Source organism: Microtus pennsylvanicus, chromosome 8 (assembly GCF_037038515.1).
Source record: "Microtus pennsylvanicus isolate mMicPen1 chromosome 8, mMicPen1.hap1, whole genome shotgun sequence".
Classification (NCBI taxonomy): Eukaryota; Metazoa; Chordata; class Mammalia; order Rodentia; family Cricetidae; genus Microtus; species Microtus pennsylvanicus.
In genome coordinates this window covers 24,015,677-24,033,144 of record NC_134586.1, presented here as the reverse complement: position 1 = coordinate 24,033,144, position 17,468 = coordinate 24,015,677, and the positions used below count along the sequence as shown (strand labels likewise).

The 17,468-nt window shown below is 46.0% G+C and overlaps 1 protein-coding gene across 1 annotated transcript in view; it reads left to right on the top strand.

The window, feature by feature from the left end:
• Lpcat3 (lysophosphatidylcholine acyltransferase 3) overlaps positions 1 to 17,468 on the top strand; it is a 42,699-nt gene that overhangs the window by 20,210 nt on the left and 5,021 nt on the right. The window contains exon 2 of the mRNA XM_075982818.1: positions 16,446 to 16,553. Coding sequence (XP_075838933.1) covers positions 16,446 to 16,553 — 108 coding nt within the window. The remainder of the gene's footprint in view (positions 1 to 16,445; positions 16,554 to 17,468) is intronic.

Sequence of the window (17,468 nt, the reverse complement as noted above, 5' to 3'; positions counted from 1 at the left end):
TAGAGCAGGCTGGCCTCGAACTCAGAGATCATCTGCCTCTGCCTCCCAAGTGCTAGGATTAAAGGTGTGTGCCACCACCGCCCAAATGAACATCTGAAATGGCCTTCCTTCTCACACACGTGGGAGCCTGGTTTGCCTCGGTTTTTCTGGGGGCTTTGTTTTTTCCTAGGCTCTTTGGTTTCCAGTCCTTCAATGTAGGCATTTGCAAGCATTCAGCCTTTGTCTGCCTTTTTATGGTCTTGTCTTGCTGTTTATCTTTCTTTCTTGTTATCTATCACCAATTCCAAGGTAGCCAGCCAATCTCTAGCACTTTGAGTGGTACCACCTTCTTCCTAACTGCCAAGTCATGTGACAGGGGACCTTGAAATAAGTAGATTCACGGTCCAGGTACGTTCACCTCTGTGGTCCTTAGCCCAGTGGGAGACTCCTGGGCAATCAGTTCACCTCTGTGGTCCTTAGCCCAGTGGGAGACTCCTGGGCAATCAGTTCCATACTTTTAGCGTTCGTCTGCGCCTTTCTCGGAAACTGATCTGTCCTTCCCATTCCTCTCCTGGAAAGGAAAGGACTAGACGTTAGGTGGTGCAAGACGTGAATATCAATTCTCAGGAGGCAGAGGCACACAGATCTCTGTGAGTTCGAGGCCAGCCTAGTCTGGTCTACAAAGTAAGTTCCAGGACAGCCAGGGCTACATAGTGATACCCTGTTTAAAAAAACAGGGTGATGAAGCTGGGGCTATTAGAATATCTCGGGAGCACACACAAGGCCATGAGTTCAATCCCAGTCACCACAAAAATAAAGGGTGTTGTGAATTGCCTGGGCTGAAAAAGTATCCCAGGATACCACAGAAGTAAAGCAAACAGGAACAGCACTGTGCATATATGCACGTGTGCACATAATATATCTCTCCAAGTGACAAGCTCATGGGAGCCCTCTGCCTCATCTAGCCATCTTAAACTTGGATGCAGAAAGGAGAATATCATGAGAGAGTTATTGCAGTGTTCATTAGAACTGAAAAACACAGACCAGGCATACCTGTAATCCTGGCACTTGGAAGACTGGAGCAGGAGGATTACAAATTGGAGCTCTATGGAGTTCCAGGCCAGCCTGAGCTAAACAACAAAAGTCTGTCTCAAATAAACAAACTTTTTTTGACATTTGATCAAGGTGACTGGTTTGCCGTGCAATCTGTCAGACAAAATTACCAGTAGTTTAGTTTGCTGTTTTAATTGCCTTTACTTTAGACTCAAAAGAACAGGGAAATCACACAGTAAGAATAAAGAATAAAATTATAAAAAGACTGGCAAGATGGCTCAGCACATAAAAGCACTTGGGGCTCAAACCTGGAAACCAAGTACAGGTAAAAGCAGAGAACTTTTCTCAGAGCGCCACAAGTGTGCACACCACCACACAAACACTCTAAACCACAGGAGCACACAAGTGTGCACACCACCACACAAACACTCTAAATCACAGGAGCCCACACAAACACTCTAAATCACAGGAGCACACCACCACACAAACACTCTAAACCACACAAGCACACACACCACACAAAGACTCTAAACTGAATTTTTTTTTTCACATGGATTGTCTGGTTTATTTAACTGGCTGCAGAGACCCCTCTGCAAACGGAGGCTGGGGCGCTAAGCCCGGCAGGGAGCTGCAGGAGTCTGAAGGTGAAGAAACCAGCTGAGCATGAGCACCCAGAGAAGCACTAGGGACTGCTTCACACTAGTGTCCAGGCCCCAGGAAGCCCAGCTCCACTCATGGCCTGGGCGGGGTTCAACCACATCTTGGTGCGGTGGCCAGCCAGCCGCTCCCTGTGCTGCGATTGTGACTTTTAGGAGTGACTCCGGCGTTCTTTGCACAAAGCAGGAGGAATGCAAATGTGAAAGGGCAGCAGGTGGTCCCAGGGGCGCTGGCTGTGCCCCGAGGTCCTGTTCCAGCCTTGTACCACGCTGCTCTTGCACTCCAACACGGTCTTTTGGGGATTTATCTTTATGTTGGGGCGTCTTGTGCATGTGCAATGCACTCCCCAATTTCCTTGTTTTTGGCTCTTCCTCCCTGGGTGTGCCTTATTCACCCCTGCTCTAGCTATGATTGATGTCTTCTCTCTAAACCCTACGGAACTGACTTCCATACCATTAGCACTTGCCATAGAACACATCTGATTTTCTTTCATCTCTAAAGAGCAAGCTGCAAGCTCCTTAAGAGTGAAAAGTGCTGGGCGGTGGTGGGGCACGCCTTTAATCCCAGCACTCAGGAGGCAGAGGCAGGCAGATCTCTGTGAGTTCGAGGCCAACCTCATCTACAGAGCTAGTTCCGGGACCACCAGGGATACAAGAGATAAACCATGTCTCTTTGGGGAAAAAGGAAGAGAAAGAAAGGAAAAGAAAAGGTGTTTCTGACAATCTGCCGTATTCTTCTTAATGCTAATGCAGTGCTAGCCGTGTGATGGCTGCTTAATGATAGCTGCAGTAGGTACTGAGACTACTGTGTGTACAGTAAGGAACAAAGACTGATAAATAACTAAGTATACAGTATGCTAACAGCGGTGAGTGCCAAGGGGCAAATTAGACAGAGCACTGGTGTGGTTAGTGTGTGTTGCTGGAATGGCTACACGGACGGAGAGTGCATACAGTGTTAGGTAGGACACTGTTGAGGTGACTTTTACCAAAATTTGAAATGCTGAGGAATCTTATGGAAAGATCATCCTATGCCGGGAACTCTTAATGTGAAGACTCTAAGACTGACCCCATTAGAACATTCCAGGAAGAGGGCAGATGGGTGACAAGCAGGGGAAGAGATGAGTCAGAGAAAAAGGGCAGAGAAGGTGACTGGATGCTGCATGTTCTGGTTGGACAAGAGCCTTTGCTCTGAGATTGGCCTTCAGAGGGTTCCGAGCAGATTTTACTAGCTGACTCAGCGCTGAATCGTCTGGGTGCTGCAATAGCATAAGGAGTCCAGAGCACAGGAGACCGGTCAGGAAGCGACTGTAATTACAATGGTGACTTGGCCGGAGGAAGCAGAAGAGGGGAAAAGAAGTAGGCAGAGTCTTGATTGACTTTAAAGGTAGGGCCTACAGAACGTGCTGGTTGTGAATAGGGAAGGACGCTAAAGATGATGGCAGGGTATTTGTTCTGAGTAAACAGAAGAGTGGGTTACAGTCTGAAATGTGGAGGAGCCAAGCATGGTGGTACACGCCTTTTAATCCCAGCATGGGAGGAGAGGCAGGTGGTCTCGAGTTTGAGGCCAGCCAAGGCTATATAGCCAAGGCCCCGAGAGGGGCAGCTTCTGCTATGCAGCAGCTCAGCTTGCACCTGGTGAGTCCAAGCTATTCCCTGGGCAGATGACAAGCAGGTACCAAATGTGAAATCAAGAGAGAGGGCTCTAAGTTAGAGAAGACATCTGATGGGGAAACAACACACGGATGGGAGTAGACTGTATAACTAGTTGAGGTCACTGGACACGTCACTGTTCAGGCCGAGGTGACAGATGCAGCAGATGCTCATTTCACTAATGACAGAGCACCTCAAAAAGACTGGCTCCACACAGCTCGAAGTGACAGGAAGCAGCAGGACAAGGATTCAGGTTGGTCTGTCACTCTAATGTCAGCTCCTCTACCAATGCAGTGCCTTAACTTAGTAAGCAGCATGCTCTTAGATGAAGCGTGACACAGAGCTGCAACCCCAGAAACTCCAGAGACTGAAGCAACAGGATCCTAAGCCAAGGCCAGCCTGGGCAGCACAGTGGACTCAAAAATAAAACAGGACTGCTGGGCGCTAGATGGCTAAGGGGTAAAAGCACTTGGCACACAACCTGCGTTCAATCCTTGAAACCTTTGTAAAGGTGAAAGTAGAGAACTGATAGCACCAAATCGACCCTTACGTCTGCTCGAGCACTGTGGTACATGAGTGCCCACTTGCACACTCAACATAATAATGATAAGAGCCATGATAGGACGCTTGCCTAGCATCTGTGAGGCCCCAGGGTCAAACTCCAGTACCAAGAAAGAGGGAAGGGATATTATAATTGACAAAAAGAAGCTGGGTAGTAACTCTGAAGGTAAAAGCATTTGCTGTGCAACCCTGACAACCTGAGCTTGTTGGAACCTATGTCAAGGTCACATGATGTAGTTAGTGCACATCTAGTTCTGTTTGCACCCCCAGTGTGTATAAGGAAGCTGGTACAGCATGTGAGGGTCAGTAACTGTTGACCAAACACACAAAATGAATGTGAAGTATGCGGGGCTGAGGAGCTGGCTCGGCACGTCAGTGTACTTACTGCTCTGCCATCCCTAACTCCAGTTCCTGGGGCTCCTGTACCCTCTTCTGAACTCTGTGGGCACGAGGGACACATGGTGCACATACATACATTCAGGCAAAACACTCACACACATGAAAGAAATCTTCAAACAATTTTATCTATATAAAGTACAGAGGCGAACACGTTGTCAGATCTCCAAAGGCATAAACTACGAGATGTAAGGCATGGTGTGCGGCATTGTGTAGTGACATGCCAGAGGAAAGTCTCAGCTCTGTGCCAGGCAATTAAGTCATGAGTCCATGATACATTAAGACATAAGTTCCCTACAGTCTGAAGGAGACACTTAACTGGGTTTTGAAGAATGGCCAGGATTTTGCTTTGTAGAGGTTCTTAGAAAAGCTGTTCCACACACAGGAAATGGCAGGGCCAGTGTACGGCCACAAAAGACCAAGAACATCTTTGGATAAAACCAGACAGATCTGCTTTAACTAAAGCAAAAACCATGGCAGGGGGTGGGGGCATAGGATATTAGTTAGAAATGTAGTCCAGGAAACAGTCCTTAAGAGGCTGGAGGTAGTTAAGAGTACTGCTGTTCTTCCAGAAGACCAGGGTTCAAGTCCCAGCACCCACATGCAGCTCACAGCTGTCTATATCTCCAGTTCCAGGGGATACATGTAGGCAAAACACTGATGCACATTAAATAAACAAATCATAAAGGAAAATGGCTTTAAATCACAGACTTTGGGGCCAATGTGATGGCTCAGTGGGTAAGGCACTTGCTTTACTTATGAGGAACTTCTAGGTGGCAGAGGCAGGCGAACCTCTGAGTTCAAGGCCAGCCTGGTCTACAGAGTGAGTTCTAGGACAGCCAGGACAACACAGAGAAACCCTGTCTGAAAAAACCAAAAAATCAGTTCTCAGTACCCACATGGAAGCTTACAACTGTCTGCAACTCCAGTTCCAGGGATCTGACATTCCTCATCTGGCCTCCCCAAGCACCAGGCAGGTACATGGTACACATATGTACATACAGGCAAAACATTCACTATATAAAGTAAAATAATCACCTTTTTTTTTTTTAAAAAAAAAGTGGTTATAATAATGAAGAGATACTTTAGAAAGCAATAGGATTTGGTTTGATAACCAGATATAGGAAGCCAAAGAAAGCCAAGAGTCAGAGACCAGTCCAAGCGTTTGAATGCGGGTGTGTGTAAGAGAAGGTTGTTTTAGGTAGAAAATCAGCTCTAGTTAGATGGCATTTGAGATAGTATGAAATATCGCACTAAAAATATCCAGGGAGGAGCCAGGGCATATGGGACTAAAATAGGCGAAGTTAGGACTGGCGTGGTTTGGCATGAGGAGCATATTAAGTTGTGTGAACACTGACACTATAGCAAAAATAGGTAAGCTTGGATGTTCTAGGAACCAGGAAAGCAGTCTGGGGGGGGGGGGCATGATTCAGCACTTAACGAGCATGTGTGAGGCCCTAGGTTCCATCTCCCCTCTCCAGGGGTGTGTGGGAGGGGGCTGTCCTGTAGAATGGATATCAGCAGCTGGCCCAGCAACATGTAGCACTTGAGCTCCGTCTTCTTCCCCTCACTTGACAAACAGCTTATTTTCTTTGACCTGGGTCATGTGATCTACTGACTGACCAAATGGGGCCATATCATTCCTGCGGAGTTCATAAATGGCTGCTGCAGGTATGAAAGACAAAATGTATCAGATTTTATTGAAAACCGTTCACTTCTGTTTTCTTCAAATGAAGCCTCACAACTTTAGATTAATAAGTAACTGCACGTGTTGCACAGGAGATGCTAACCTGGAGTGTGACTTCCCTAGTCCCGAGCACAACTCAGTCAGAAGCACACAGACAACTGTGACGAGGGAGCCCAGCCTGCCTGTGCTATTGGTCTGCTGTCCCCTTTGTCCCAGCAGCCTGCCATACAGTGCACAGCAGGTCCTGGATGCTGCTTCTCTTCTAACAGATTCTTTGGCCTCAGGGCATACATTAGGCCCTCAGGCTTCACCTCTGAAGGCTGACCTCAGCAGTCAGAAAGGAGAGAGACTTATGCTGCCAGGGGTGCTCAGAACCCTCTGGGTCAGCAGCATCAAAACCCACTGGCTGAGATTAAATGAAAGACAGTGGCTGTCAAACCGAGTTCAGTCTCGGCCATCTTTAGGATGTTAGCGAGGTGGTGCTGAAGCCGGGCTGCTCTAGGAATTGCTGGCAGCTCCTTTTCAAGGCTCTGCTGGGCAAACAGGTGCTGCAGTGCTTTGACATTTTTCAGCTGATTGTGATGTTGTGATGGTTGACGCTGCATTGAGCACTGGTTCCCACAAAGAATTGGGATTCAGAAACAGCTTGTAGGACACCACTCTTCCTAAAAACAGCTCTTCCCTGAAGGGATGACCCAGTCCCCAGGCTCCAAAGCCTGCTGAGTTGGGAGGCAGCCAAGGCCAAGATTTGGTGTTTACATACCCACCATGGGCCTGGGTTGTCACAGCAACGCATCCAGCACCGTCCATCCTCCCTCCCTTGGCAGCTCCTCACCGCTTCACCCTCTCTTGCAGCCTGTGTTTTCTCGGTGACCCCACTTGCTCAGTTCTTTTTATTTTCTTGCCAGTTCCTCAACTTCTTACGAGTTTGCGAGTCTGCAGCAGTACTTGACCTGTGTGGGACTGAACAGCCTGCGCTCTTCCGCACTTCCCAAAGCTACCAGGCCTATCTGCCGAGTCTACAAGAGCATATCCAAGACCATGGTTCTTGTCGTGTATCTTTTCTTGGTCTCATAAAATTATGCTTTCTGAAGCCTGTGGGAAGTTAGAAATAGGGAGAGGAACTATTCCTGGCAGGCCCGTTGAAAGCTCAAGAAGTGACTATTGATCCCAGAATAGCAAGGGAAAGGACGGAGAAACTGTAAGAGGACTCTGCAAGAACTCAGAGTTCAGGACAGTGTAAGTCCTCTATAGTTGAGCAGCTTCCCACACTCCAGAGGGCAGAGAGTCATCAAGACCCTGCTCTGGAATAGCAGTGACCTGTATCATTAAGAAATGCTAAATTTGCTGGGCAGTGGTGGCGCACACCTTTAATCCCAGCATTCGGGAAGCAGAGGCCGGCAGATCTCTGTGTGTTCCAGGCCAGCCTGGTCTACAAAACAAGTTATCAGGATAGCCAGGACTGTTTCACAGAAAAAAACCAAAAAAGTTAAAAGTTAAAAAAAAAAAAAGGAAAGAAAGAAAGGCTAAATTAGGGGCTGGGGGAGCGTATGTGCATAAAGCCCCAAGTATGATCCAGGCATGGAGGTGCAAGCCTGTAATCCCGGCTCGGGAGGTGTAGGCAGAAGAATTAGGAATTAAAGGCCAGCCTCAGCTACAGAGCAAATTCAGGCACCCTAGGATACATGAGACCCTATTTTTGTTGCCTTCTTTTTTATTGAGCTCTACATTTTTCTCTGCTCCCCTCCCTGCCTCTCCCCTCCCACCTTCAGTTCTCCCCCAAGGTTCCCATGCTCCCAATTTACTCAGGAGATCTTGCCTGTTTTTATTTTTTTATTATTTTTTTTTTTTGGTTTTTTTTGAGACAGGGTTTCTCTGTGGCTTTGGAGCCTGTCCTGGAACTAACTCTGTAGACCAGGCTGGTCTCGAACTCACAGAGATCCACCTGCCTCTGCCTCCCGAGTGCTGGGATTAAAGGCGTGCGCCACCATCGCCCGGCTCTTGCCTGTTTTTAAAAAAGAAAAAATATTAAATTCTCTTTAACTCAGGCCAGACAGTGGTGGTGCACACCTTTAATTAATCCCATTACTCAGGAGGCAGAGACAGGTGGATCTCTGTGAGTTTAAGGCCAGCTTGGTGTACAAAGCGAGTTCCAGGCAGCAAGGGTTGTTAAACAGAGAAACCCTATCTCAAAACAACAACAACAACAATAAAAACTCTTCAGCTCTAGGGAGCAGAGTAATGTGTTATGTTCTTCAGATTGGGAGCATCACACATGGTTAACGGTTTTAGCACTCAAAAGATAAATTCTCTCTATCCAGAAATGATGAGCGTTCCGACAATTAGAACCTCTTGGACTCAGCCTCCCGTCTGAATTCTGCCCCCAGAAACTGTGTAACAGTGGAAGAGAGTGAACGCCACTAAACACTCACAGCACCCGTACCCTTGTGCACGCATATGTGTGTGCACACACAGACACATAGAATTAAGTACAGTTTTTAAAGTAAAAAGGCTTAAGGTATTGGATTTTCTTTCAGGCACATTTTCAGGCAGCACACCCTGGCCTCAATTGCGGCTGCGCAGCCACAAGTGTCCTTGAACTCCTGATCCTCCTCTGCCTCCCACGTGCTGGGATTTCAAGTATCTGCTCTCTGTAGCCCTTGGATTGAAGAAGGGCTTCATGTGCTACCAACTGAGCTACATTCTCTTTTCCAACCCTACCCACCCTTTCCTTTTCTTTTATTGAGGCAGGGTCTCCTTATGTAGTCTAGGCTGGCCTCAAACTCTGCCCCATCCCCTAGCCTCTGAGTGCTGGGACCAGTACCACCAGACTCGGCTCTGATTTGTGGCTCTTACAAGTACTTCCTTGCTGACCCATTCCTTCCCTGCACAACGTCTGTTCACATGAGACTTCATCTTGTCTCTTCACTTCACCATCTGACTGGTCATAGGTGTCCCCCTCTCCCTTGAGTTAGTAATGCCGTATCATGCCATCTCTGCCAATAAGAAAGCGTCGCATGCCACCCCTTCCCATTAAAGCTCCATAAACAATGTCTGGCATAAAGGAAGCATTGCATAAATATTTATAGAATGAGGGAATAGACCAGTAATCCTCAGGATGTTTATGGAAGTAACAAGAGCTGGCGCATGGGTTGCAGATGCGAACTGTACCAGTCCACTTATGTGCACACTTTGTGTTTGAAAGAAATTAAGAAAAAGGTATTTCGTGAGCACACAGACAGAAAGAACTGCATCTAGCTAGTAATTAGTTTTGTCATTTACTGTCACAATACAAGCCCTAGTACCTGGAAAACAGAGGCAAAGGGTCATGAGTTCCAGGCCAGCCTATACTATATAAAGACAACCGGGCATGGTGGCACCACCTTCAATCCCAATATTCAGGAGGCAGAGACAGGAGGATCTCTGTGAGTTTGAGGTCAGTATGATCTACATAGCAAGTTCCAGGACGGCCAGAGCTACACAGACCCTCTGTCAAATCAAACAGCCAACTATGTGGTAATCCGTTTGCTTAAAACAAGCAACTGGTGATGAAGCTACTCTGGGGGCTGAGGCTTACCAGTTCACAGCCTGTCACGGCTGCAGAGACTTCAGGGTCAACTTGGGCAGCTTCATGAGACCCTGTCTCAAACCAGTGAAATGTGAAGAGGGGCTGGAGATATAACTCAGTGGCAGAGGACTTTCCGAGTGTGTGAAGAAGAGGGGCTGGAGATATAACTCAGTGGCAGAGGACTTTCCGAGTGTGTGAAGAAGAAGGGCTGGAGATATAACTCAGTGGCAGAGGACTTTCCGAGTGTGTGAAAAGGGGCTGGAGATATAACTCAGTGGCAGAGGGCTTTCTGAGCGTGTGTGTGTGTGTGAGGCTCTAGGTTCAGTCCCTCACACTGCAAATAAAAACAAGCCGGGTGCTGTTGTCACACACCTTTAGTCCAGCACTTGGGAGACAGACAGACAGACGGATCTCTGCTGTGTTTGAGGCCAGTCTGCTCTACAGAGGGCATTCAAGGACAGCCAGGGCTACACAGAAAAACCCCGTCACAGAAATCACAGAAAGGAAGAGAGAGGGAGAGAAAAGGAGAGAGAGAGAAAGAGAGAGAGAGAGAGAGGAAAAAAACATAATTAAGCATTTTGTTTGATTGACTCTTTAAAATATTAGTTATCACAAGCTCAAAACAAACCATATTGCCAATGATAAACTAACTGCATTTTATATTTTAAGTACTTTATTACATTTACTTATTTTGTTTGTATGTGTGTGTATATGTGTGTGTGTGTACATGCATATGCAGGTCAGAGGACAACTTGCAGGAGTTGGTTCTCACTTTCCACTGTGTAGGCCCCAGAGATCAAACAAACTCAAGTCCTCTCGGGCTTACCAGCTCAGCCATCTCCCTAGCCCTACATTTTTTATTTTAGAAGCAAGAACCATGGCAGTTGTGTCCTATAACCAGCTCAAAAACACTGACAGAATCTTAAGGTATCCTTCCAAAACACCAAGAGGGAGACTATTCTCCACACATGCCAGTACAAGCATGTCAGCTCAGCAGCTTGGTAGAATGTTGGGGATGAGTCTGCAGCGAAGCCATATGAATGTATGCTCCCTTTGGTTTAGGGATAACAAATGTATTGAGCCTTTAATTAAGTGAGCAGCCTAAGCTATGGAGAACTCAATGGCACTTTAGGAACACCCCCCCCCTCCAAAGAGTTTGCTTATAGTCCTTGGATCATATCCTGATGCTTATAGTCCTTGGATCATATCCTGAACGGAATTGGAAAAACAGTTTTATACTGTGCCAAAACAAGTTTTATAACTTGGTTGGTGCCCAAAGTTCGTCCAGTGTAGTAATATGGGCAGCGGCAGGGTTGCGTCCCCAACACCCCAAGCCGCCTGCCCTGCCCGGCTAGCTTATGCCCCGAAATAATTACACGGAAACTGTATTCTTTTAAACACTGCTTGGCCCTTAGCTCTAGCCCTTACTGGCTAATTGTCACATATTAATTTAGCCCATTTCTAATCATCTGTGTAGCGCCCCTAGGTGCGCTTACCGGGAAGATTCTAGCCTAAGTCCATCCTGGGTTGGAGCTTCATAGCGTGCGTCTTCCCTAGAGCAGGTAGCATGGCGTCTCTCTTGCGTCTGCTCCGGAGAGGAGAGCTGCGGAGTCTGACCTCACTTCCTCTTCCTCCCAGCCTTCCCTTCTCTTTACTCCACCCACCTAAGGGTGGGCCTATCAAATGGGCCTAGCAGTTTTATTGCTTAACCAATGAAATCAACAGATTAATATATGACACTCCCACATCACTTCCCCTTTTTCTGTTTAAACAAAAAAAGAAGGCTTTAACCTTAACATAGCAAAATTACATATAACAAAACAGTTATCAAGTAAAAGTTACATCAGAAACATTTATACATATAACAAAATTGACCTTAAATCTCTATCAATGCAAATTATTCATACCTATATCATTTCCCCCTTTAAATGTAAAAGAACATTTATAAACTATATTTGGGAACATGGGCGCAGTTTTTTCTCTCCAAACTGCTTCCTGCTGAATGGGGGCGTCGTTAATCAGATTATTTAGGGTGTAACCTGTGTGCCAGGTTTATCTCAGTTGGCAGTTGAGCAAAGCAATTTTCTGAAGATGTTCACAGCAACCCTTCAGGAGGACGTGGTCCATCATACCAAATCGGAATAGAAGAAATCCATAGAGTCTCATCCTCTGTGAAAACAAAAGAAGACTCTCTCCAAAGCATCATATCCTTAGACCCAAATTCTGAAATCGTAATACCCTTATATCCATTCTGGTTTAGCTTGGCAGCCCAGGTAATGAAATGTCTCTCTGTACTTAGCTCCTTCACAGTCAAAAATTTTAAAGAAAACACAATGTACATAATCCAGACTCTCTGTGAATTTTCCATCTTTACGCGGCTTATTTTTATTTATATCTATAACTATCTGTACTCTGTCTCTTTAAAGACTTTACTTTTACTTTTTTCTTTTTAAACCATTAACTTTATTCTCTATATTCTTTTTCTTCTCTCTCCCAAGCCTGCGTACATTCATCCAACAGTGTTACTCATTTAGTGGTCTGAATCTGTCCTATTGTGAATCTGCAATTTTTTACTATCCAGGAGCACTTTTGATTTGCGCCTTTAAATCACTAGGCGCTTAAGAATCTAAGCTGCGACATTTCTAGATTAACTTTTTGCTTTTTGAGTGTATATCTTTGACCTGTAGACCAGGCTGTCTTTGAACTCTCAGAGATCCGCCTGTCTCTGCCTCCCAGGCATTGGGATTAAAGGTGTTTGCTCCTACACCTTGAACTCAGAGATCTGTTCGTCTCTGCCTTCTAGGCACTGGGATTAAAGGCGTGTGCTACCATACCTTGAAGTCACAGAGGTCTATCTCCCTCTGCCTCCCAAGTGTTGGGATTAAAGGTGTGTACTAGGACACACAACAACTCTCTTCCTTTTTCTGTTTTTTGCTTTAAGAACTTCAACTTTCAGCTTGCATATATTTTTAACACACTTTAAACCATTCAGAAATTTTATCTGTCTTTGAATCTCTCTTTACTGTATATCTCTCTTTTTCTGACCACAAGAGCCTTTACTTTACCAAGCAATATCAGTAGGACTAAAGGCGTGGCTTTGCCAGCTAGATCCAGTCCATTCCTTAGCTTTCCATCCTCATGGCGGATATACAGGCTGCAGCCATGTTTATAGCCACACCTGGCATTTCAAGGTCCCTGCCAGCCAGCGAGCTACAACAGACAATACTCAAGTCCTCTCTCGGTAGCCGGCCCTCCTGCCTCAAACAGTCAGAGTTTGCCCTGGCAGGATGGCCCAGAAAGCTGGCATTTTTAAACAGCGCAGCAGCTTTTTCCCTGCTACGGCTGAAAACCGAAAAGCATGTGTTCAGCTTTTCATCAACACCGTTTAAATGTTTCGTGGCAGGAGCTCTTAATGAGCTGCAGGCTTTGCAGCTGAAGCTGAGTCAGGAAGCCTCTCTTAGATGAGGGGCTTGCTTGCCTCTAGCAAGCAAAGTAGACCAGAGAAATTGTCACAATCAAGAAAACATGCTTTACTCTTTCCCAAGCTTTCTCAGGCTTTAAGTGGGTTCAGTTAGCCCCACGTTGGGCGCCATCTGTAGTAATATGGGCAGCGGCAGGGTTGCGTCCCCAACACCCCAAGCCGCCTGCCCTGCCCGGCTAGCTTATGCCCCGAAATAATTACACGGAAACTGTATTCTTTTAAACACTGCTTGGCCCTTAGCTCTAGCCCTTACTGGCTAATTGTCACATATTAATTTAGCCCATTTCTAATCATCTGTGTAGCGCCCCTAGGTGCGCTTACCGGGAAGATTCTAGCCTAAGTCCATCCTGGGTTGGAGCTTCATAGCGTGCGTCTTCCCTAGAGCAGGTAGCATGGCGTCTCTCTTGCGTCTGCTCCGGAGAGGAGAGCTGCGGAGTCTGACCTCACTTCCTCTTCCTCCCAGCCTTCCCTTCTCTTTACTCCACCCACCTAAGGGTGGGCCTATCAAATGGGCCTAGCAGTTTTATTGCTTAACCAATGAAATCAACAGATTAATATATGACACTCCCACATCAGTCCAGCCCACTAGATAGCTTGGTATTAATTTATGTCTTATCTTCTCAGAAGTCTGAGGATGCTGTCCTCAGAGGACAGACCACAAGTGTAAAATACTTTTTCTGATCATAACTGAGCATCTTCTCGTCTTTGGTTTGGAGTTTTTTGTATTTGTTTATGCAGGTTCTTTAAATAGGCTAGTCTGATCTCAAATTTAAGCTCTCTTTTCTTGGCCTCTCAACCTCCTAAGTGCTAGGATTGGAGACCTGTGCCGTCATACCCAGTCCCTGTTTCTTTTTATAATTATTCAGTAAGGAGAAATTTTTTTGGTGTTTTGTTTTTCAAGACGAGACAGGGTTTCTCTGTGTAACAGCCCTAGCTGTTCTGGAACTTGCTCTATAGACCAGGCTGACCTCAAACTCACAGAGGTCCGCCCGCCTCTGCCTCCTGAGTGATGAGAGGAAAGGGAACACAGTGAGGAAATACTTGGCCAAAGCAATACCAAAAACCAGCTGGGCAACTCCTAACTCTGCATCTCTATTTCTGATATTAAAACACTCTTTAGATCTCAACTCTGTTCTGCTTTGTTGACTGTAACACACTTCTCTTGGGCTGTTTCCACTCACTGTTAGCAGCTTTCTTTGGCAGGCATCCCATGGCTCTGGCATCTCTAACATCTTGGGGTCTCCAAGGCAATACAGCTTCACGGAATGGCCTCTCTAGGTCTCCATTCAGAAACACTCCTGACACATACCTGGCCTCACCTGCTTTCGTTAGTCAGGGGGGCAAATTCCATAACCCCTTTCTTGTATCCTTGACTCTAAACTCAAAACCACTTGGCTGAAACGGCCAAGTTCTGCTGCTTGCTGGGGCTGGAACATGGCCTCCTTGTTCAAGTACATATTCACCAGCTTTCTGTTTTCAGTGGTTTCCTTTCTGCCTGTGCTTTTGTTCTGGATCTTACTCTATAGACCAGGCTGGCCTTGAACTCAGAGATCCACCTGCCTCTGCTGGGATTAAAGGTGTGCGCCCCCACACCTGGCTCTAAACTTTTCTTCAGTTCCTTTCCACAAATTGGAAGCTTAGCTTGGTGGTCTTGTCCTTTATTCTGTCTATAATCAGGCTTTTTCTAATCTTTTCATCTTCTTGAACACAGGCTTTAGCTCCATTATACTTACTGGTGCCCCTTTTCTCCTCAAACTGTAGTTTGTAATTTTCCTTGTGAAGATTGCGCCTTCTCGTTATAGATCTGCATAAGACTGGCCACTGATAACCAGATAACAGCCAATGCTAGGCTCTTTCGAAATCCTTCTGCCAATGCTCTTAATCCATAGCTCTTCAATTTAGCCTCAGGCAGATTTTTTTGGACAAGGGCAGAAAACAACCACATTCTTTGCCAAGGTATCACAAGAACAGTCTCTAGGCCGCATTCTTCTCCTCCAGAAACTTTGGAGCCAGGCCCCCCACACTTCAGACCACCACTGTCTTCCATGTTCCTAGTAGTATGGCCCATTAAGCCTCACTTAAAGTGTCCAGTTGTTTTCCTAGTCCAGGGTCCTAAGTGTTCTACTATTTCTCCAAACAAAAGCATGGTGTGGCTATGCCAGCAATACTTCACTCCTGGTACCAACTTCTCTCTTAGGGTTTATTGCTGTGAAGAGATACTATGACCTATGGGGCCATTTTCTTTCTTTTTTTGATTTTTCAAGGCAGGGTTTCTCTGTGTAGCCCTGGCTACCCTGGAACTCACTCCATAGACTAGGCTGGCCTCAAACTCAGAGATCCACCTGTCTCTGCCTCTAAATGCTGGAATTAAAGGCATGTGCTACCACCACCCAGCTTATGGGGACCATTTGCATTCAAACCAGCACACTAGGCAAGCATTCTACCAACTGAGGGAGATACCTAGTCCTTGTTAGGTTTCTTGAAAAAGAAAAAGCAGAATCTGCTATGGAGCCCAGGCCCCTGCTGGGTACTTGCTATGTAATCCACATCTGCCAGGTACTCACTGTGTAGCCCAGGGTGGCCTCGGACTTCCGGATTCTCCTGCCATAGAGCTTGAGTGCTGAGATTGCTGTTGACACTGCACTGTTTCCTCAGTTGTTGGTAGTGGAAATGGACTTGGTTTTCTATTGCCTCGATTAAAAATACTTGCAGTTCGATAGGCAGTGGTGGCACATGCCTTTAATCCCAGCACTTGGGGGGCAGAGGCAGGAGGATCTCTGAGTTTAAAGCCAGCCTGGTCTAGAGTGAGTTCCAGGACAGAGAAACTGTCTGGGGGAGGGGGGGAACCCTTGCAGTTCTAAATGTATATTTACAAAAAAAAAAAAGAAGAAGAAATTGATTTGTGTGAGTACTGTTTTGTCTTCTCTGTTGGCACCCATATGATGTATTTCTTTTGGAGGGTCAGGGAGATGATTCAGTGGGTAAAGAGCACTTGTCAAATAAGCCTGAAGACCTGGGTTTGATCCCTGAATCCTGTACTGACGTAAAATGAATGCAGGCAGATTGTAAAAAATATATACAGCTTTAATGTAGAAATAGACTTACAGTACAACGGTTCCTGCCGAGAAAACAGGAAGCAGAAGGGGCTTGGACTCCCGCCCGCCCGATTTATAAGTAAACATTCACCCGAGGCAAGCCCGCCCCCTAAGGGGCTGGCTTAACCTTACAGAATTCCACTTACAGTGGAAGGAGAGAGCAGAGTCCACAAACACTGTGGTTTGACAGTGTACACAGCAGCACAGATGTCCTCACACATATATATCACAACATAATAATAATAGTTTCTTAATCCTGTGTTTTTTCCTCTCTGGCACCAGGCACAAGTAACCCTTTTCCTATTTTTCTCCCATCCAGGCTATCCATTGGCTCTGTTTTATCGGCATTACCTTTTCTACAAGGACAGCTACCTCATTCATCTCTTCCATGCTTTGACAGGCCTCTCAATTGCTTATTTCAACTTTGGTGAGTGGATTGAGCAGGACATTGCCCTAAGAGACCTGGGGTGGGAGGGGGCAGGGAGAACGGACCAAAACAAATCCTCTTAAGAGAAACTCACAAATTAGGAAGTCCTGGTTTTAGGAGGTTTTCATCTTTACAAAAGGAAGATTGAATCCATAGGAATGCACACACATGTATATTTGGGGGTCAGGAGAGATGGCACAGCAGTGAAGAGCACTTGCTCTTCCAGAGGACCCAAGTTCAGTCCAACACTCATGTCAGGTGGCTCAAAACCACTTGTAACTCCAGTTCCAGGGGACCCGGTGACCTCTGACTACATGGGCACACACATACACACACACACACACATAAATAAAAATAAAGATAAATATTTTCAAACATTCTGAAAAACAGTATATTAAATAATTCAAAATAAGGTACACTAATATTCTTCTCTAAAAACTCATGAACCAGGCCCTCTAGGTCAAATCATACTCAGTACCACATATATCAAAACATCACTGGGTACCACATAAGTATGTACATTTTTATGTACCAGTTAAAAAGTAAATTTAGTGTTACACACTGTGGCACACACCCTTTAATCCCAGCACTCAGGAGGCAGAGAGGGCCAGTTTGGTCTACATAGTGAGTTCCCTGCCAATCAGGGCTACATAGTGAGATCCTGTCTCAAAATCATTAATAATGAGAATACTTACCATTATTTAGGAGCTGCTGAGATGGCTCAGCTAGTGATGATCTTCTCACATGGAGGAAGATCACCAACTCCCTCTAGTTCCCTTTGACCTCCACACTTAGCATGGTACACTGATGTAGAAATGTTTGTTTTGAGACAGCCTCAAAACAGTCTCAGGCTGGCCTTGAACTACATAGAAGATGATCTTGATCCTCCCGCCTCTACTTCCCAAGTGCTGAGTT